This window comes from Eptatretus burgeri, chromosome 1 (genome assembly GCF_056783735.1).
Source record: "Eptatretus burgeri isolate ZD-2024b chromosome 1, Ebu_testis_v1, whole genome shotgun sequence".
NCBI classification, from domain to species: Eukaryota; Metazoa; Chordata; class Myxini; order Myxiniformes; family Myxinidae; genus Eptatretus; species Eptatretus burgeri.
Genome location: NC_140961.1, coordinates 20,036,053 through 20,059,455, shown reverse-complemented (window position 1 = coordinate 20,059,455; position 23,403 = coordinate 20,036,053). Strand labels below are relative to the sequence as shown.

The 23,403-nt window shown below is 42.5% G+C and overlaps 1 protein-coding gene across 15 annotated transcripts in view; it reads right to left on the bottom strand.

The window, feature by feature from the left end:
- Window positions 1–23,403, bottom strand: part of LOC147033973 (SH3 and PX domain-containing protein 2A-like) — a 225,049-nt gene that overhangs the window by 176,412 nt on the left and 25,234 nt on the right. For 11 of the 15 annotated variants that reach the window (XM_085873975.1, XM_085873958.1, XM_085873967.1 and 8 more), the window contains 2 exons: window positions 23,266–23,346; window positions 9,980–10,055 (listed from right to left, as the gene is read on the bottom strand). The exons of 1 other annotated variant lie outside the window; for it this stretch is intronic. In XM_085873975.1, the coding sequence (XP_085730101.1) occupies window positions 9,980–10,055; window positions 23,266–23,346 (157 nt within the window). The remainder of the gene's footprint in view (window positions 1–9,979; window positions 10,056–23,265; window positions 23,347–23,403) is intronic. 3 more of the 15 variants (XM_085874043.1, XM_085874032.1, XM_085874068.1) reach the window with 1 other exon arrangement.

Below are 23,403 nucleotides of genomic sequence, written 5' to 3'. Positions count from 1 at the left end.
TCAAGGAAAGGGGGTCCCGAAGGCTTTGCCCCAATCCTGTCATCCGGTGAGCTGCCATGCGAAGGGCAGCTGCACAGGAGGTATTCCTACGGAGTGAGTTTTCAGATTTCCTTCAATCTGAATAACCACATCGACCGACCAATACACTTCAAAAATCTTCGATTTTTCAAGCAACAAACACACAGAGAGGTGAAAACAACCTCCATCCACTTTTTGTGGTGGAGGTAATGACTGGGCACACGAACACAAAAAGAGGCAAGGAATTGTGCAAGGCATGACAAATACCAATGTACTTTATCAAAATGCCAGAGGTGGCAAAGCCAAAGTCGAACGGATAAATTACAATGAAATGATTAACGTTTAATCAAAACCTGCCCCCAAACCAAAACCTTGAGGACAACTTATCACCTCCATCTCTTCTTCCAATGAAGTAGATCTTCAAACCAACCTTGATATGGTGTGTTTGAATGGCAAAACACACATGAAGGATATAAATATTAAGGAGAGCGCATATGCACTTCTCATTCAAGGCAGAGCAGGTGCGTGGATTCAAGGTGTGGATTCAAATATTGAGGAAAGATGAATAAAATAGTGCAAAAGGGAGTTTTGTATAATGCAACTGCAACTAGAAATGCAACTCGATGGGGCGCATACCTCCGCCAGGTTGAACAGTTTTTGTTTTGTGTCCCACTGATAGGCCAGAGATCTGCACCTGGACCTGAACCAAAATCGAATCGGCTTCTTATTGCCACCTTCCAACCCATACACCTAATTTTGTTATAACTCATCCAAAACCGTTTGACCCCACCTCTCAAAAGTGAAGAACCACTTAAAAAATTTAATCGTAACCAGATGTTCATCAAAATCGAATCAATTAGTCCTCGTCACACACACAACCTGTCCACCAAGTTTCGTCCAAATCTGTTCATAACCACTTGAGATATCCTGTTCACAAACAAAGATAGAGACAAACACATGTGAAAACAACCTCCAACCAGCTTTGGTGGCAGAGGTAATAAAGTTTGCCAATAAACAATTTCCATTATAAATAAAAAATTAATCTCAAACAATCCAAATGCAAATTTAATCAAGATCGAGATGAGTATGCAGATCACAAGAGGGGAGAGGAAAGAGGGCAAGACCAAAATAAATAAATAAAACCATGCACATGCAACAAACAGGCTTGAACATCCATCCTTCGTTGTTAGCCACGCATCCATCCCCGTTTCCATGGAGAAACGGCGTCATGGGAGCCGCTGCTCACCATGCTTTGTCATACCACGGGAGAAAGAACCAAGGCTATTGGTAAAGGGAGGGGGGGTACGGCAGAGCAAGGATCCTCGGCCGTGAAATGTTCCAACTAGAGTACAGTTCATAAGCAAGAGAGAATTGCCCGACTGGCAAAATGAAATGTCCACGAGGGAGATGTGCATCGAGTTCGGAGAGGTCGCAGAACCATTTTCAATCATCGCAAGGTGAAGCGCAAGCTCTTCACTTTGCTGCGAGGAGTTGGAAATGGATCTTCGTAAAAGCACCAAGTTGAACAGGAAATAAAACAAAACACTAAAAAAATATTAAAAATTGGCAAATCCTTGGAAATAGGATAAACTACAGCTCAGGCCTTATTCAAGCACAACAGAAGAGCTGAATTTGCAGAGGAACAGCAAGTCAAACCAAAAGGATTAAAAAAAAATTAAATGAAGAATTATTTGAGAATAATTTCAACACTACAAAAGTGGAGAATTATTTGAAAAAAAATTCAACACTGTTGTACAAAAGTGGAGAATTATTTGGAGAATTATTTCAACACTGTACAAAAACAACAACAAATGTGATAAAACAAACATGCAGATCACACAATGTACTCAACCAACCACACACAAGGTACATCTTCACTTCCTGCATCAACACTAATATACTGTAACTGAGTGACAGAACATTTAGAGTCAGATGTGATTTTTTACGACACCACTGCCTCTGACTAGTGGATATAGAGTGATTATTACAGCCAACAAGAATAAAAATGAAATTGCTCATTGAGCAAGGAATAACTTTGTCATATCTCCATGATCTCTGAAAAAAAAAAAAAAAACCTGGAAATCAATTTGGTTCTTATAAGTCGATAGTGCTACTGTTTAATGAGTTATAGCACTTAGTTTGGTCATGATCATAACTTGGAAGTCAATCGGACTTGAAATGGGGTTTTTATCGCAATTTGAAAGTTTTGACCCGACCCCCCTGACATTCGACCCCCGACCGCTAAGAAGGATGTTGGTGTGACACCCCAATGAGACATATGGTTGGATGCAGTATTGGAAGATGCACATTTTGGATTTGGTTTGAAGTCGATACGACCATTTTGCGGACGTTATTGCGAAAATAAGAATTTCGGTTTTTCGGTGACCTTGACCTTTGACCTAGATTCACCAAAAACGACAAGTGTCTAAGTTGGACCATGGCCGACGTCTGTACCCAGTTTGGTCATGATCACTGAAATGGTGTGGCTGCTACAGAGTAAACAAACACACAAACAGACAGACAGACACAGAATGACACACACAACCGACCAACATAATTGCCGAAACCAAAGGATTCTGGCAATTAATAAATATATATATATATATATATATATATATATATATATATATATATATATATATATATATATATATATATATATATATATATATATATATATTGAAACGCAAAAGAAACTTACCACCTTTTAAACGTTCAAATATCAACAATAACACTGCATGTAGTAAATGTGTGAACTTATTTGTGGACAATAGTGTCCTCACTGTCAGACAAAACGGTCACATATGGTCACTTGAACCTTCAATGGTCACTTCATAGCACAGCTGTTTAACAGCCGTTTTGACGGTCAGTGATTAGCCAAGGGGTACGGGATGATTTTAATGAGCTGCACGTGATGTCTTGATATTGGCTTTAAAAAGGCCAGTGCAAAATGGGCATTTCAATCAACATGCCACGATTGTCAAGGGATCACCGGCAGTGTACCTTGGGCATACAACAAGGCGGATTGAGCTACCGTGAGGTGGCACGTCGCCTTGGCTGTTCACACCAGACGATATCGGCCCTGGTGGACAGAGACACCCTCCACAACTCTGCAGATGACAGTCCTCGATCAGGGAGGCCAAGAGTCACCACTGCAAGGCAGGACAGGCAGATGGTCCTAAGTCAGATGGCTTCAGACATTGAGGACTGAGTGGGACAGAATCCAGCAGCAATCCATCCAAAGACTGGTAGGCAGTATGCGCCGACGATGCACTGCCTGTATCCAAAGCAATGGTGGCCACACACGCTATTGAAAGGGGACTGACATTGCACCCTGTGCTGTTCTGTACTGTAGAACAAACTTATGAGATGGTGTATCTTGGTCAAAAACTTGACATGTCATCAATAAAATGCCAATGTTTCAATTAGCAATCGTTGGTTTGTTTTATTTTGAACTGTTACAATTTTATTACATTTCAAACAAGTGGTAAGTTTCTTTTGCGTTTCAGTGTGTGTATATATATATATATATATATATATATATATATATATATATATATATATATATATATATATATATATATATATATATATATATATATATATATAGTAAAAAGAGAGGGATTAAATCTCAAATAAACAACCAAACAAGATAGGAATGACACCACACTCCTCATGAATTACCATCACGACATATTTTGCCATTTTAATTTTGTTATGGGAGTAATGGATGAAGAGGAAGAATGAAGAAGATCGAAGAAGAAGAATAATAACCATGAAGAACGACACCATATTGCGATGCCACAATGCGACACCACAATCCTCTTCTGGATTACCCTCACAATATACAGCATTTTTGACATTTCACTTTTTCTGTGGGATTGTGATGGGACGTCGTCAAAAGACGGCGTGATGCTAAACCACAAGTGGACCGTTGTGTCATGTCGTGGAATTGTAATGTGGTGTCATTCTTCTTCTTCATCCATCACAATCCCACAACAAAAGTAAATTGTCAAAATATGTCGTGACGGTAAGCCATAAGAGGATTGTGGTGTCATATTGTGGTGTCATCCCTCCCTTGTCATTCCTCCCACAACTATTGGTTGTGTTTATTTTTCTTTTTTCGAGATTTCATCCCTGTTTTTACATTTTCTTTAAAATGTCTTTTTTTTATTCTCTTGTTTCTGCAATTTTTTTAAAGTAATAAAATGCTTTAATGTTTTATAAATTTTGTTATTTTGAAATAGATTAAATCCATCTATGTTATTAAATTCAGCTTGTGGAACACTGGTGTGGTTGGCTCACTACGCTCGCATCTCCCCATGTTGTTGCAGAGATCGACATCACAGATTTCCTGTGTTGTTACGATTTACACCAATCGCAATACAAACATCGATCATCTTCAAATTTATTTACAATACTGGTGATATTATATTTATTTGTAATATAAAAACGATCCAAGTGGTCGAAATTGACAAGGGTCTAAGCTATCTAATCTGTCTGAAGGGTTTAAGGGGTCTAAATTGTGTGAAAGTCGAAGGGGAGTGAAGGGTCTTTGGGGTCTTTTGAGTCATCGGGGTATTGAAGGGTCAAGAGGGTCGAAAGGGTCTCAGCAGTCTGAAGTGTCAAAACTTGCATTCCAATGGTATGTAATTAATAGACATACGTGTGTGAAGATCTCTGACCTTGATTTCATCGATGATGCAGTCATCTTTGCGAAGACTCTGGATATCCTTTGGGGGGGGGGCATCGGGGTGCTGAATGAGGAGTCGGAGCCACTGGTATTACAGGTTTCCTGGGTCAAAAGTAAGATGCAGGCATTCAATGACATCTTGGATGCTGCTATCTTGCCTGTACCTGTTTCTAGTGAGGATGTTGAGGTCACAGAGAGATTCACTTACCTTGGCAGTGATATTCATGTCTCTGCTGGCTGTGAGTCAGAGGTCAATAGACATCTGGGTCGGGCCTGGGGAGTCATGGATTCACTGGATAATGGGGTGTGGCACTGTAGCACTAAGTGGCACTAAGCAGGAGGACGAAAGTCCAAGTCTTTAAGTAGTTGGTGCTTCCAGTCTTACTCTACAGATGTGAGACTTGGATTCTGACCAGGGATCTGAGACAGAGACTTAATTCCTTTGGTATCAGGTCTCTTCGGAGAATCTTTGGCTATCGCTGGTCGGACTTTGTGTCCAACGAGAGGTTGCTGAGAGAGACTTAACTGAGATTTGTTTCCTGCATAGTCCATGAGCGTCATCTGCGGCTGTATGGACATGTGGCTTGTTTTCATGACGGTGATCCGACTAACTAGATTCTCTCAGCAAGGGAGCCTCGTGAGTGGAGGTGACCGATGGGCCGACCACGTTCCTCGTAGTTGCAGCAGGTTGATCGGCATCTCAAGGAGATGGGGATGGGCCAGGCATCTGCCTCGGGGATGGCCAGAGGCCCTGGAAAAGCAGCTGAAAGTGGACGCAACGACGCGCTGCTCTGGCACAAGCACCCATGCCTGACCTGACCTGGTCTCACCATCAGCTTTTATCTTTCTTGGGCAAACCAAATTTCAAAGTTGGCCTCCAAAGCTTGCCGCTGAATGGGCATCCTCCATCGTACAAAGTCCTTCCTTGGCACACCTGAACTCCGATCCACCTACAAGGTCTTCATCCACAGATTGATTGAGTACTGCTTTCCCCTCTGCCTCATGTCTTGTTCAGCTTGACACTGTAGAAACCCAAGCCTTCAAAGGAGTATTGAAATCTCCCACGATGAAGCCGAGTCTATGGGCTGATCACTTCGCCATCACAAACATGTCGGTGGGCTCTGTCTTCTTCCATCTCCTTTCTGGTCTTGCACCTTATGCTCTTTCTGTGCTATGTCCCCCTTACGTTTCTGTAGGGCACCTGGTCCACCATTAATGCCCTTCATATGAAACTACCTAAATCCAGGATCACTGCTCACCTCCACTCATTTGTTCCCCCTGTGGAACAAACTTCCACATTCTCTTCAATCTCATTCTCCCCTCAAGGTCAAGACAGCTGGGGTTTTTTTGTTTGTTTGTTTTTTTTAATGTACAATGTAAAGGCTCGTACAAGAACACAGAATATATAACAAGGGAGCAGGAGACAATAGGGATGGAAGAGGGAAGCACAAAACAGTGGGGAATAGACACGAGATCTGTGGAAGGGAGAGGGATGGGGTAGAGTACACAGGGTACACAAGATGGACACTACAGGGACTTTCAGGGAGAAAAGCAGGGAATATGAAGGAGGTGGGTTTGGGGTGGATGAACAGAGGTAGAAAAGATCATGGTTTTGGAAAGGGGAAGATAAGAGATTGTGGTGAACAGTTATTTTGAAGACCTGGAGTTAAGAGTGGGATTAAAGAGTGTGCGGGAGTTTGTTCCAAAAGTGTGGGGGGGGGAGGGAAGGGGGTAAAAAAGGAAAGAAAGAAAAGGTGAGCAGTGATTCTTGATTTTGGTAGTTTAAACAGAAGGGGGTTGCTGGAGGACCTTGAACACCCTGCGGAAATATGGGCGGGACAGAGAGCAGACAGAACGCGGGGGGGGGAGGGAGAAGAGACGGTAGAAGACAGAAAGACCACTGACCTGCCTGCGGTGAGAGTGAGAGACCCAAAGACTCAGCCTCATCACGGGAGATACCAATGATCGTAAATGCCTTGGTTTCAACAGCGCAAAGCCAAGAAAGGTGAGAGGCAGGAGCACCAGCCCAGAGGGGAGAGCAGTACTCCAGTATAATGAATCAATTTGACATTAACCTTTAACCCAGAGGCATATGATGTACATTAAACCCTCAAATATTGTGGGTTCCAATATCATGGATTTCCACCACTTGCAGGTAACCTATTGTGTTCCAATTTCATTATTGCGGTATATCATTTCGGCCAATCGCAGTGTTTTAGCTGAGACGAGTCAAAGTTTGCATCCACATGTACGATTACGACAATGAACAGTGCACAAGAAACAACAAAAAGCTCGTAATGGGAGGTAAATCAGAGCAACATACGGGAATGAAGCTAAATTTAATGGTGAAACGTCATTGAAGAGGAAATGACATCAGGAGATCATGCAATACTGGACTTACAAGATCTAGTACGCACACAACAGTTAATAATGCCCCCCACACGCAAGACAATCAACAAAATTAATCATGCCAAAAGGCAGAGAAAGGTTATAACAGTGTGCAAAGAAATCGAGTTGTTAGATACGTTGGCAAGAAGTGAAAGTGCGGCATCTGTAGGCCACCATCAGATCAATTAATTAACTGTGTGCTAATGTGAGTTAAATATCCTATCAAGTGTTCCTGCTCCACAAAGCACAAAAGGCTCATTCCAGTCCCATGATCATCACTTCGAAAGGATGGAAAAAGCACTTGATGTTTGGATCAAGGACCAAACAGAAAAAAAAAATGCCTTTGATTGGACCGGTTTATGGCAGAACCCATTGTGGATTTCCCCGGACTTTTAATGGACCGGTGTGTGGGAGAAATTATTGTAGATTTCCCAATATTTTCACAAGTCACGCGGGGCCTCAGGCTCTAGTTCAACCATGGCTCAAGGAACTAATAGAGGCAAAGGAATTTATGTCAGAGCAGGTTTTTAATGCCGAAGAGACAGGATTATTTTGGAAGAGGATGCAATCTCGTACTTTCCTGTGAAAGCAGGTAAGATCTGCTCTGGATCTAGGTGGCTAAGGATCGTTTCACCCTTCTTCTATGTGGCATTGCAGCAGGCGAATTCGTCATGCTCCCAATGATCCAACAGTCATCACAAGTTCGACATCCACATCTTTCTAACCTCTACCCACCCCCCAAGAGCATCATTATCATCATCTCTGAGCCAAGTCTTGTGTTTTCTATTTATGCCAGAATTCAGCATGAACAAGTACGAAATATGTTTACCCTCACCCATCTCACCATTTTGTAATAAATTTAAAAGGTAAAATGTGCGTGTGCGTGTGTGTGTGTGTGTGTGTGTGTGTGTGTGTGTGTGTGTGTGTGTGTGTGTGTGTGTGTGTGTGTGTGTGTGTGTGTGTGTGTGTGTGTGTGTGTGTGTGTGTATGTGTGTGTATTTCAATAGTAAAAGTATTTTTGGCTGCTGTCGATCTTCCTCGACATTTTGTAAAAGTGCAGCAACCGAACCCCCCCCCCCTTCCCATTGGCACAAGGTTTCCATGATCGGGGTTTTTACTATTGCAGCATTTTTCAGGAACCTAACCCCCATGATCCATCCATCCATTGGGACCATATCCTGTACAGAGCATTGGTGCTGCCTCAGCAGTCTCCTTGGCTATTGGGTACAATCCTGGACAGGTCACCACTCCGAGACAGGATACCAGCATGTTGGCACTCATCTTGCCGACCTCGGAAGGATGACAGGCAAAGTCAACCCCACCTGGCATTAATTCAACAGCCAAGTGGGATTTGAACTCAGGATCCTCGGATTCCAAGCCCACCACCCTCACCATTAAGCCAACACCAGGCATGATCCAAATGATATTGGAGTGTTTACTGTACATTAAGCACAAATGTGCCTTACTCTAAGTCTAAGCTATGTAGAAAAGGAAATTTCATTCTGATCGGACAAACCTTAGAGTTTTGGTGAAACATGTTAAAATGGCTATAATCAAGTCATGACCATAAAAATTGGGTCAAGATCAAAAGAAAGTCAACCCCGCCTACTTTGTATTCCCATTATTGATGAAATTTCATTCCAAAAGCCCCAGCCAGCTCTAAAATACAGCCCGGAAAATGGCAAAAAAAGAACAAGTGAGCACAATATACGCCCGAACAAGAAGGTATATATAGAATGGCACTACTACATGGAATACAGCATCCTGGTTGCCATGGTAACCACTTTAGATGACGAACGTATGTCACGACACGCCGTCTTCAGAGTCTGTACCTTTGTACAAAATATGAAATGTGAAAGTTGAAAACTTTGGGAGGAAGAGTGCGGACAGGAACGGATGGACAGACGGACGGACGGACAGACAGACGACTGGTGTCACATAATACGCCCCGATGTATATATATACATACATATATATATATATATATATATATATATATATATATATATATATATATATATATATATATGTCAGGGCATATAAAAAGGAGGAAGAAAACAAAAACCTAAATGGTGGTTTTGTGGTGCTCGAGGTGCAAGAAACTCTGAGACAAAACTGGGGTTGTAGAAACAAACCCTACAACAGGTATAAGCCTCCTATCATTTCGGGGAGGATTAATGGTCAAACATTGTTGAACAAATGAACATTCCATTTTGATTGGACCCATTCCAGTGTTATCTTTGTATTTTGATGCTTAGAATGACCCATATTTGTGGTTGGAGAGAATGAATGAATACAATTTCCATTTTGAATGGACACTTCACATCAGGGCAACGTGGAGCGAGTCGGTGTCTTTAGTGGGCCACACAACCCCTACAGTTCACATGAGTCTTTCATTGTGATACAGAGCAGATCTCAGTATCCTGACAAATGTTTCAGGTCATTTATCAGAATGAGCTCAATATGATGAAAAACTCATGGGACGTTTCTGAACCAAATACGGTAGCATTTACCTTGGAACAGTCTCGTCTGGGTTCAGTTTCGGAACAGACTTTAACCCATTGGATTGGCGGTTTGCATGCAGGCCAAAATCTAATGTGAAGCCAGAGGAGCCATACACTAGCATTAGTCGGTGGATGTTAAAGATCCCTTTAGTTGTCTTTGGCCAAAAGTAGGTGAGCTATCAGCAGTAACCTGAAGAAATTCATAATTCCTGCTCTAACTGCTAAAGCAAAGACAAACTACCCAGTGCAATCCTTGCTGTTTTGGGCAGCGTTTCAAAGACCCATCAAAGAACACCACAACGGGTTTATTTATAATCAAAATTATTTTGGAACAAACACAAGCTGAGACTACACATGATCAAATAGGAGGGCATACCAGGAAGGAAGGGGATGGTTCTCAGCTTTGGATCCCGCTGGCCACCCTCCATGGGAAACTGATCAAGGAGTTGCATCTGCAAACAGAATAACCATGTTTTGACACTTGCTTCAGTGTAAAAACAAAAGCAAAACAAATTGTTCCTCCACCTGCTATGGTCACCTGGTGTGCCCAAGGAATAGGTTCTGAACACTTACATTGCTGAAAATGCACCATAGACACGTCACTAGAACAGCGCCATGTGTTGTAGCAGCAGCACTCAGTCAGGGCAGAAACTTGGAATTTGGTGAGTGGAAGAGCATGAAAATGGACAACTTATTTTTTATATATATATATATATATATATATATATATATATATATATATATATATATATATATATATATATATATATATATATATATATATATATATATATATGGTATTATGGGATTTTCAACATCTACCTGCAAAAGCTCGTAAAAGGGACAGGCCAGATTAACGTCTCCTCTAGATAATGACATTTTTAGTCGGTCTGGTAATCAAACCCAAAATAGACAGGTCAAAGGCAAGTACGCCACCCTCTGAACTATGCCATCAATACCCATTTTACCATGGTGGATCCTTTTAAGCAATTTGCTCATGCGATTAAATAAGCAGACAAAACTACTGCTTATGGATCTCCACATAAAATGCACAAGAGAAAGATTTGTTTTCATTCCAGAGCAGTCAAAAGGGATGTTACAACAGAGAAGTTGAATAAAAACAATATATATATATATATATAAATATATATATATATATATATATATATATATATATATATATATATATATATATATATATATATATATATATATAAATATATATATATATATATATATATATATATATATATATATATATATATATATATATTCACACACACAGAGTATAAAACAATAACAATGAAAATAATAATAAAGCCACAAATGTCACTGCAAAGCAAGACCTCAAAACATGCAAACCAGAAGGGCACTTGGTTGAGCATACACCTCCACCACACAATGCCTGATCCAACATATTGGCCCCAATTATTTTTGTAATATCATGCTATACATCATTTTTGGCCTCCTCACTCAATGTTGAAAAAAAAAAAAATCACTGAAAATTAAATTATTCTCCAACCCAAATCTTCTCCAAAATCGAATAAATTAGTCCTCATCACACACCCAACCTGTCCACCAAGTTTCATCCAAATCCATCAATAACTTTTTGAGACATCCTGATTATATATATATATATATATATATATATATATATATATATATATATATATATATATATATATATATATATATAAATAAATTTGTCAGTTAGCACCATCTCAATGGTGAAGAATCACTTCCAAAAAATTAATAAATAAAAATTAAAATTGCAGTAGCCGGATCCAGATGACCAAAATCTAATCAGTTCGTCATCATCACACTCAACGTACCCACCAAAATCAATCGACTTTTTGAGATATCCCACACACAAACAAACATACACGTAGTGCTTAGCACAATAGTTGCAAAAAAGTTGCCACGGATAGATCAAAATTGTCCATTTCTTTCAGATTTAAATTGACCTTGAGTTGACATTTGGACCTCAAAAATAGTTGGTTTCCTAATTCAGTGAACCAATATGCAAATAGTGTTCAACTTTCGAATCTATCGGATGAAAAACTGACAATCCTCGGAATTTGACCTTTGACCTCAAAAACTTCAGTTGGCACTACCTCGAGAACTTGGTAAAGTTTCACGATGATCGGTTTAGAATTGTGACCTGTAGGTGATAGACGGACAGACAAGAACGATGTCGTGCATAGCATGATGCTTGCAACAAAAAAAAAATCCAGAAAATAAATTTGACCTTAAAAAATATTTGGTGATTGAATTCAATGACTAAACATGCAAATCCTCTTCCGTCTAAGGGACGGAATCTACAGTCTCCAGAAGTTTCGGAATGACCAAAATATGCAACTCCTTTTCAAGTTTAAAGTCAATGGGATGAGAATTAACAATTTTAGAAATTTGCCTGATGTTGACCTCAAAAATACTTGTTCGGTGATTCAGTGACCTGATTTTTTGTTGTTGTTGTTGTTGTTGTTGTTGTTGTTGTTGTTGTTGTTGTATACACTATCGAGGCTCATGTGAGGGCTAACATACAGAAACACACAACAAGGTGGGGCAGGAGAGAGAAAAAAAAACAAAAAAAACAGTCGGTAATAGAGACATTCGGAGATCTGTGGAAGGGAGAGGGATAGGGCGGGGAACACAGCGAATACAAGATGGACAACACAGGGACTTTCCGGTCTTTACCCAACAGAGACTTTTAGGAAGGAAAGCAAGGAATTTGAAGGAGGCGGGTTTGGAGTGGATTAGTGTGGGTAGAAAAGATCATTGTTTTGGATGGGGGGAGTTGAGAAGACCTGGAGGGAAGAGTGGGATTGAAGAGAGTGTGGGAGTTTGTTCCAAAGTTGGGAAAAAAAATGAGGAATGAAAGAGTGAAGGTGAGCAGCAATTCTAGAGTTTGGTAGTTTTACCAGAATGGGTTTGCTGACGGACCTTGAGCGCCCTGCGGAAATATGGAGGGGGCCATATCTTAGACAGACCAGGGGGAGCCAGGCTGGAGAAGCGACAGAAAGACCACCGACCTGCCTGCAGTGAGAGAGTGAGACACCCAAAGACTCAACCTCATCACGCGAGATACCAATGATCCCAACTGCCATGGTTTCAATAGCATGAAGCCAAAAAAGGTGGGAGGCAGGAGCACCAGCCCAGAGGAGAGAGCAGTACTCCAAAAGCTTTGCATGTAGTCAGGAGTTCAGGTGGGCCGTGGAAGGACTTTGCACGACAAAAGGATTCCCAGTCGGCAACTGGCTTTGGAGGCCAGGTTAGATATATGGCTTTCCCAGGAAAGATCATGGTAGATAGTGAGATAGGCTTGAATGAAAGGACTTCTTCCAGAGGATTGTTGAGAAAATAGATGGGGGGTGGGGGTGGGTTCTAAACAGTCCTTTCGGAGAGACATCGTGAGAGTATGAAATTTGCCAAGATTGAAAGACATGTTCCACATGTTGGACCAGTTTGTGATTTTACCCTGATCTGCAGAGAGCGAAGAAGCTACTGCTTGCCGGTCTGAGGGATGACCAGATGGTACGGCAAAGGGTGGAGTATTCAGCAATTAGATAAAGAGGATCTGCCAGAGTTGGAGAGATCATTGATGAAGTTGGAAAGATCATTTTTTTCTCTGAAATATCTCGTTATTGGAATGGATTGACACTTGATGAGACCATGTTGAAAATAAAGATAACCACATCATTACCTCCACTACTGGAGGTGAAGAAGGTTATGTTTTCACCCCTTTCTGTCAGACAGTCTGTCCATCTGCCTGTTTGTTTGTTTGTTTGTGCATGGGATATCTCAAAAAGTTGTGGACGGATCCGGCTGAAATTTTGAGGGTGGGTTCGGTGTGTGACCAGGACGAACCGATTCGATTTCGGTCAAGATCCGAATCTGGATCCGACTACTAAAATTGTTAAAGCGATTCTTCACCGTTGAGAATTCGGGCCAAAAACGATATATGGAACAACATCTCAAAAAGTTGTGGACGGATTTGGATGAAACTTGGTGGACACGTCGGGTGTGTGACACGGAAGAATTGATTCAATTGCGGTGAAGATCTGGATTCAGATTCGGATCTGAATATTTTAAAGTGATTCTTCACCCTTCTTGATTGGGCAAAACCAATATATAGCACGATATCTCAAAAAGTTGTGGACGGATTCTGACGAAACTTGGTGGGCACGTTGGGTGTGGCAAGGACGAATCGATTCGATTTTGGTGAAGATCCATATCTGGATACAAGAATTATTTAATTTTTAAAGTGATTCTTCACCATTGAGAGATCAGGCCAAAAACGATGTAGTACTGTATGGCACGATATTGTGACGTCCACGGGACTTGAACAGTCCCGCCAACGTAGAATGAGCCGAAACGATGGAGGCGGTTTATTTATTTATAACCCAAACATGGCGGTTCTAATCGCTCTACCGCAAACGGGACGAGGAAGGTGGCACGAGTCACTTTTCACTGAGTTGATGATGTTTATTTGTTTTTCTAATTATTACCAGAAATAACAAGACTCGGCAAGAAGAGGGATCCGGGGCGATTCGACGGGATGGTGTGGGATCGGGCGTGGGGAAAAACACAGACAATTCCAATGAATATACAGTTCTCAATCCCTCTAAGGCGCCAAGCACACACACACACACACACACACACACACACACACACACACACACACACACACACACACACACACACACACACACACACACACACACACACACACACACACACACACACCGTAGCTATTTCTGGTGGTCAGGCTGGACCGTGGTGTGGACGCAACTGTCCCTGGATCGGCGTCGGACGAGCTGGCCTTGCTCTCGTCAGGGGGGCAGGAGAAACCGTGGTGCTGTCGACCTCCTGGTCTTGGCCCAAGTCCGCTCACAGCCGCCAGGGAACCAGTTCTGGCGCCAAGTTGCGAGCAGGAGAGGGAGGCAGGTCCGCCCGCCGTTCGACCCCGTACTCAGTCAGCAGAACCCCAGAGCCAACCAAGGTGAGGCACGAGGCTCAGCAAGGCTCCAAGACACGATCAAGAACACGATCGTGTCAGCACAACAACAAGGACGCTCCCCGCGCAACAGCCTCCCCACCAAAAAAAACACGATCTTTTGGTTGTAATCTTCTTCCTCTTCCTTTTCGACCCCGAACAGAACCTTTTTATCCTTGGTCCTCGTCACTTCAATCGAGCCGTTTATTGGCCCACCGCCATTGCCTTCCGCCAATTGTGATCACGGGGCGGAGCCATCCGCTGCACTGTCCTGTGACGTCACGGCCAGTCTCCAGAGAATACCAAAAAGGGGTTTACGCAGACACACTTACCCTATCCTGTGTCCCTATCTAATTACGTGACAATTATCATTTCCCCCCCTTGAAGAAATGAACATTTACTAGACAACTTATCACCACTGAATTGCTACTTATTACATCGAGATCCTGGTAAACTCGAACAGCATGGCATACCTAATTAAACATCCTAATTACCCTTTGAATGCATACCCCCCCCCCCTCAAACGTAACAATATTTAACCTCTGCCATCGAAGATGGATGGAGGTTACTGTTTTCACCTCTGTCTGTTTGTTTGCTCGTTTGCTCGTTTGTTTGTTTGTGAACAGTATTACGGAAAAACTCCGACGGATTTCGACGAAACTTGGTGGGGAGGGGGGGGTTAGGTATGGTCCAAGGATTATGCCATTAGATTTTGGACTTGGTCCAAAGTCCAATATGGCCGCTATGGCGGCCACTTTGGAAAAAATATTTGAATTTTTGTTTTTGCATTTATACATGTTTTAGGTGATTTCCAACCCCCCCCCCAAAAAAAAAATGTTGGAGAAAAAAAAAAAACTTGGAAAATTTCGATTTTATTTGAAAAATATTTGAATTTCTACATGTTTTAAGTGATTTCCAACCAGGAAAAAAAAAATGTTGGAGGAAAAAAAAAAATAATAATTTAAAAATTTTACTTTTTTTCAAAAAAATTTCGATTTTATTTGAAAAATATTTGAATTTTTTTGCATTTCTACATGTTTTAAGTGATTTCCAACCCGCCCCCCGAAAAAAAACAAATTTTGCAATTTTTTTCAAAAAAATTCCGATTTTTTTTTTTTTTGCATTTCTCCATGTTATCAGTGATTTCCAACAAAAAAAATCATGCCAAAATTATAATTGCGGCTGATTTTGGAACTTCAGGTGGATATACCCACGTAAAATCAATTTCTGTCTCAAGGAATCTAGTTATGACGAATGAATTGAGTATGTAAAAGTTAAAAGTAAAAGGGAAAGTTGCAAACTATAACTCTGTGAACACTGTTGACGTTAAATTGAATGAATAGGATATCAGGTTCACTCGAGTGACCTAGCAGTATTGGCGGCGGAGGTTTTGCACTCTACCGAGTGCTCCCCCTCTAGTTCAAAAATGTATTTGGCCCGATATGTACTCGTGGTTCAGGCATTTCAGGGCAGAGGTATGCGCTCTACTGTGTGCCCTTCAAGTTATTATCATTTTGTAATGATGGTAATATTATTGTTATCAATTGTGTGTATGTTTGTGTGTATGTCCATTTCTCCAACCAACATTATGTTCCACCCATCGATGGGACAGTTTACCCGACTCCACCAATAATTTCATCCCGATGAAAAATCTTATGGACACCATATTGATGCTCACTGCTATGCAAAGCCAGACATCGTGGAGCTGTCCTATTCACAATTGCCATGCCCTGCCCATAGGTTTTGCCTTCATTGTAAAATGACCAAAGGAACAGTTAAAAGGATGCCGATCGACGACACAGCCGTTGTGAAGATCGGCCTCAGCGATCGAGGCGGCGGTCTAACAATTTATACAGAGCCCATTCTGTTAAATTATACATCGTCCAAATAACTTTGTGGCATGTTCTCAAGCAGGGTTTAAACCCACGTCATTATTTACTTTTTAACCATGTGCATATGCATCAGGAAGATAACTGGTTTCAGTTCGTTAATCGTTATATCTTTTCCACATATCTCACAGGATTGTGAGTTGGACAGGTGACCGTGATGAGTGTGTGAACAACAATAATTATGGTGATCAAGCAAAAGCCCTCACCCACCAAACATATGCAGCAACAAAACCAATGAACGATCGCAAATCTTACTTATTATCTCTGCCACTGAAGGTGGACGGAGGTTTTCACGCATACCTGTTTGTCTGTCTGTGAACAGGATCTCAAAATGTTGTGGAGAGATTCGGTGGACAGTTTGAGTGTGGCAAGGAAGAATTGATTAGATTTTAGTGAAGATCTGAATCTGGAAACGACAATTTTTAAGCGATTCTTCACCATTGGAAGATGGGGTCAAAAAACAACATTTCAAAAAGTTGTGGACGAGTTATGACAACACTAGGTGGGCGAGTTGGTTAGGTGACCAGAACAAACAGATTCGATTTTGGTTCAAATCCAGACTTTCAGTCGGATACAAAACAAACTGTTCAGCCATCAGAGGTATGCGCTCTCGTACAACGTGGAGGCCAACACACACACACACACACACACACACACACACACACACACACACACACACACACACACACACACACACACACACACACACACACACACACACACACACACACACACACACTTGACAAGAGATAGATACCAGAGACAGACAAGACAAGATAAGCTCCGGCTGTGCCCGGAAGGACACAGCAGAAACAGATGCTGAATGGCAGCCCAGGTGCGACTCTCCGGCTTGGCTGTACGGGTGGGGGGGGGGAGTGGCTTTTCACGCGGCAGCTGCGTGTGCTGATGCAGCCTTTCACAGGATGATTCTGGGGCATCTCTTCCGCCCGCTACACCCACCTTTATCCCCTCAAGGCTCCTGCGCATGCTAGTGACACAGTTGGCCACCCCTCTCCCCTCCGCTATTGGTGCATGAACTCATTTCGCCACCGTCGCCTCCCAACATTCAATCCGACCAGGCGAGCGAGGCCTCTTCGTTTTGCAGAGAGGACGATTGCTGCCAAGATAATGGCTTGAGGCCGAAGGAAACGCCAAAAAGAACATTTCGGATTGATTAAAAAAAAAGGGTAGAAACACCAAATATAGGCTCAAACAGGTTGATAATTTAAGACGCACAATTGGAGAGGATAGACATCTCTGAACCACAGAAAATTGTGATGCATATTTGATATCACATCTAATTACTTCTATGCTTATCCAAAACACTTATTAATGAAATAACTACAATATATTAAGCATTTATTAATCCCAAGGAATCACTTCCACAACACTACCCCCCCCCACCCCCTCACCTTCCTCCTTCAGACTTTCAGAAGATGGGGGCATTGCTTGGAACGACTCCATTTATCATAAAGAAAACTCCCCACCCTAGTCTGACATTCCCCATGCACAACAAGAAAAAAAACAGTATTCTATTTCAAGTCTCATACATCACTTGACTAAGGCTACCCATTCATTCGCCATGCACATACTTAGACAGCACCAAGTCCAGATGCAATTTTCCAAACAAACATGTGATTTGGAAAAGGTGTGGATGTACCAGGAGAACCACTTCTTCCTTTCTCCAAAATCTATTCAGTCCATGAATGTCTGGCCCCCTCCTACTCAAAAATCAGACCCACCACCACCACCAGTGCCCTGGGTTCTGGCACAAGGCCTTCTTCTCACCTGGTGCATCCCAATGGACCAAATTCCCTCTTCACTACAGGAGCTCTTTGGCCAGGAAGGCCCCCACAAAAATTGCACAAAACCAAGGTTGGCCGTCAATCAAGGTCTTCTTGGCCTACAAAGAAACGACACACTGCTCATGTAGCCGAGAAGCAATGGGATATGTGGCCTGCACAGGGTCTTCGGCCTTTATGCTCCACAAGAAGAAAAAAAGAAAGAAAGAAAGAAATGACAGCAGTTATGTGGCATGGCAACAAATGGCACAGCGAATGGAATGGCCGGGAATGACAAGGCATATCTGGCAAAGGCTGACAGGTGAGTGGCTGCAAATGCTATTGGCCGGCAGCAGTCAGCTTCATCCTTAATCTGATACATAACTGCCCCACTAATTCCCAACCCTTCTATATAGCCCCTGCCCCTTGAAATCCCTTTTCAATTAAGCTATCCCTCCCAGGCCCACTCATCCCATGTAAACTAAACTATCTCAAGGGAGGAAATCAAGACATGCACAATGATCAATATGATGAGACAGTGTGGCCTCTTTTGGCTCGCCGGTGTACGAGCCAGATTGGGGGCATGGGGTGGGGGGGGGCTGTCTCCCCATTGTACAAATAATTTGGGACACAATGGGTCCACGCAAAATCCAATTACCCTCCTCCATTAACCCAGCACCCACAGACATAGAAAATGGTACAAAGGGGGAGCATCCCCACTCCAACCTAACATTGTCAAAAATATTCTGTTTTTTATCATTAAACACCCCATAGTAACCAATTTACTTACTGCTCCATCTAGTTGGGGCCTCACCCTTCAAGTTTCTCTGTGCCTTCACACAATACCAGGGCTTAGCAGTGTGGCTCTCTTTTGCAGGCTCTCCACCCGACCGAACACGGCAATCCACACCGCTGGGGTTAACCCTCCACAACACCCCAACCCTCTCTGGTTCGCCTGGGGCCCGGTGCATGCTGCCGGGATGTCCTTCCATCAATTCTCTACACCCAATGAGCCACACTCTCAGTCCTCCACAGAACTCTTACACCTTCGCAAATAAAGAGCTTTGCTTCTCTCAGCCCCAACCGCAGAAAGGCATCCCATTCCGGAACATCTGAATCCCCTCTATCAAATGCCACTAAAGGCGGGGATGCATTTCCATGGGTTGGGGGGGGAGGGGTGGGTGAACCTGCTCTTCTTCACACCCACTCCTCGTAACACTCGCTCAATCTCCCAAAAAAATTTTTGGCTGCGCACCTCATCTCACCTCTTCACTCAGTTCTCCTGTCATTCCAAACTCCATAAGGATGGAGAGAGTAAGAAGGAAGAAAGCACCTCATAGATGTCTGCCAAAATCGAGAAAAATAACTCCCAACGTCAACTTAAAATGTCACTAGTAATCCCTCCAACTCCAAACGTCCCTGTGAGCCTGCGATCTTTGCCAAAATTTACCAGTTGTTGGGCCATGGGGAAGCCCAATGGAGAACCAGCAGCCACGGCCACCATGCCCAATGCTCACACTGTGAGAACTCCACAAAGTCCACACAGGACCCTACGCGGAGATCCCACAGCAACAGTCGACAAGCCCACTTGGCTCCTGCATGCTGCAAAAGCACGGCTCGCAGTGCCTCCCACAGGGCCCCTACCTTGCAGTGTTGGTGCCTCTGCCATTCCACCAATTCGCACCGGGGACACCATGCAAATTTACCTCCATGCAGACTCCATTTTTGAAGAGCTCTTGGGAAATTTGTCCCCTCCCACAATTTGGCTTATAGCCTCTTCTTAAAGGCTTATGGAAGTCATTAAACGAGCCCAAGTGGTGGCTTTTTTATTTCAATTCCTCCAGGCTCTCTGCAAAGCTCGAAGGGAACATTCAAATCTCATTCCAACTAAACTCCAAGGGTCTGCACACATACATTTTCCCACATGGGGCATCCCTTGTTCACCCCAAGCACTATGGCCTGGGGAAGCCGCTTTAAACATGCTGCTAAACAGTCCATCACAACTGGGAGCTCCCCTGTACACATTCCTCCTTCCTCACTCCAACCGTCTATTCTAAAGAACTCACACACCAGGCATCCCCCTGGTCAAACATTGTGGTGCTATAAATTTAAATGCTTACAGCATGCTCCGCCTTTTGGCGTTGAGGCAATGGTCTCCAGTACCCAAGTTCCATATACCACTTAACACCAATGTGACATGTGTCCAGAAGGGGGTTCAAATACCACACTCCTGATCACCAATATTACGGCCGGCCAGTTGCTCAGTGATATAATGACTGTAGAGATCAGGTGAGTTCATGGCTCCGGGTCGGTTCATGGACATTTGCCTTCTCTACCATACTCGTTGGAACCATTAAGCCAACCAAGCTGTATGCCGATAGGCAACCAAGTCACCGATCTAATAAGGATGAGCAAACCTTGGTCAGGTGACATGATCTTATCCAGCAACCAAATCAACCGTTAATGTGTATTACCAGAACCACCAGTACAAACAGAATTCACCCAAGACCATATGTATTTAATTGCAAATGATGGGACACCAGGGACAGGAATACAAAAAGAAGCAAACAACAATAAAGGGTGATCAAGCAAACCACCTTACCCACTACCAAACATATGCACCCACAAAACCAACAAATGATCAGGAACCTTACTTATTTAACTTTGAGGCCTTCGATCACATGACAAGAGATAGACATCAGAGGCAGACAAGACAAGAAATACCCTGGCTGTGCCTGGCAGGCCACAGCAGGAACCGATGCCGATTGGCAGCCCAGGTATGGCCCTCTGGCAACTGTCCGGCTTGGGAGGAGAATAGAAGTGCAGCTGTCTTCATGGGGGTGTGGCAGCTCTGTGCGTAATGCAGCTTTTCATGGAACGGTTCTCAGACATCTCCTCTTCCACCACCAACCCCCCCCCCCGCCCCCTGGACTTGCCTTTTCCACTTGCACAGGTGACGCAGTTGGCCCCCTCCTCGCCTGGCCGCTATTGGTGCATGTCCCTGCTGTGGGGTTGAGCGAACCACTTCCACCCCCCTTGACTTGTAGTCAAGTCTCAAACATCGGTGAAGTGAGTGCAAAAATACGGCGAATGCCTCTTGCTCATGAGTCGTGATACAATTAAGGGTTCTGAAGCGTCACTCGTAATAAATATCCTCGAGCACCGGCAGCGGGAGTGGCCGACACATTATACACTTAACTAGAGAACTTTGTTCGGCCCTACCTTTGGAGCACCCCGGGGAGGGGGAGGGGGTAGCTGCAACCTGCCTTAGGACCCTCAGTTCCCCTGACAAGTAGTGACCGAATAAATTAGCCACAGCCACAAACATGCAAGCAGACACCAAATTGCAAGTTTCAGTATGATCATTAGTTAGCAGTCTTCATTTGGAAGGGTCAAATAACTCAGAATAAATCACAAGTCCATCACTGGATTATGAGCTCCATATTGTTGTACTTACATTGCACGTCCCCAAAATATGTGCATCAGGTCATCAAGAAATAAAAAAAAAGAAAAATAAGCAGAGATACAATTGTCAAACAGCCATGTTATCATGCCAAGATGGGAAGGTTATTACTGGGACTAATTTCTTGGAAGATGATGGAAGCATGTACCACGGCCGAAGGAAAATAGGTTATTACATTTGCAGCACATCATGAAATGTCTGCTTATTTCAGTGCAAACGTAAATAAATGAGAAGAAAGAGAAGAGAGCGTGAAGTCAAGATAAGAATGTGAATGATACAACAGGAGTGATTGAAAGTACAGGGAGAAAGACCCAACCAGTTGTTACTCCGACCTCACAGGCTACGACAACTGTTGAATTGTGCACAGCTGTTCATCTGTAGAGTTTGAAGCCAAAGCAAAAGGACGTAGTGGGAAAAAAAGAGGGGAAGAGTAAAGGGAGAGGGCACAAGAAGAGGAGGAGGACGAAGAGGATATTGAGGGGCGGCCGAGCTAAAAGGGCAGAGAAACGAAACGTTTACAAGGACAGCTGCAGGGATAAAGGCCACGCGTGCCTCAAAACCTCATTCATTCACTCAGAAATCCATTTAAGCACCCTTTTAATCCATCGATTCGTTGGACTTTAGCAACAGTATGCAGAAAATATCAGCACATCACGGTCAAGTTGGGATGCGAGGCGACATATCTGGTATTGTAGCTGTAACTTAAAAAAATAATAATAATAATAAAAACACATTAATTTGAAAATAGATTCAGATTTTAAAATGAAAACAGAAACAAAGTTTTTACACTTCCACACAAATACCATCAACATTTACGACCCACTTAGGAAGATATCTATATATATATATAGTTAATTTTTTTGAAAAAAAAAAAATATATATTTTTCTCTTCAACTTAAATGGCTTATAAAAATGTAATATCACAAATATTACAAACAATAAAAAGATGTCATGCAAAGCACGATACTTACAAAATCTCTATCCCCCCCCCCCACCCCTCTTCAAAGGTTTCCATGGATACATCAAATTGTCCATTTTATTCAGATTAATACTCACAATCTTAATCAAAGCTCAGGTCAATTGGAAGAAAATTGATTATTTTTCAGATTGAAATTGATCGTTTTAGAAGTTTGACCTTCGGTTGATCTTCGACCTCAAAAAATCAATAGGCTTATCAGTTGAGACTATGTCTACAACTTGGTAAAGTTTCATGATGATCAGTTTAGAATTGTGACCTGTAGACGATCGAGACAGACAGACAAACAATAACAAAATCGACAAACCAATATACTTGAAAAAAAAAATCTTCGATTCTGCAAGTAATAAATGAAAATAAATAAATGTTCATATTATAATTGGTGTAAATCATGACAACACAGTAACTCAGGTAGCCTTCATTAAACAAGCTTGTGTCTCTGCAGTGGGGTGAGGCGAGCCGAGTGAGCCAATCCACACTAACATATATTACACTTAAAAAAAAAATATATATATAAAAAAAAGATTATTAATAGTTTTATTATTCAACATTCTCACCTGCAGATCAAAAAACTTGCTGTATCGGCGGAAAACGAGCTGTTTCGTACCGTCTGACCATGTGACAGAGATGAGGTAGACCTGCAAAGCAGAAAAAGCAAGCCAGGGTCGAGGTTAGGAGCGGAAAGGAGAAAAAAA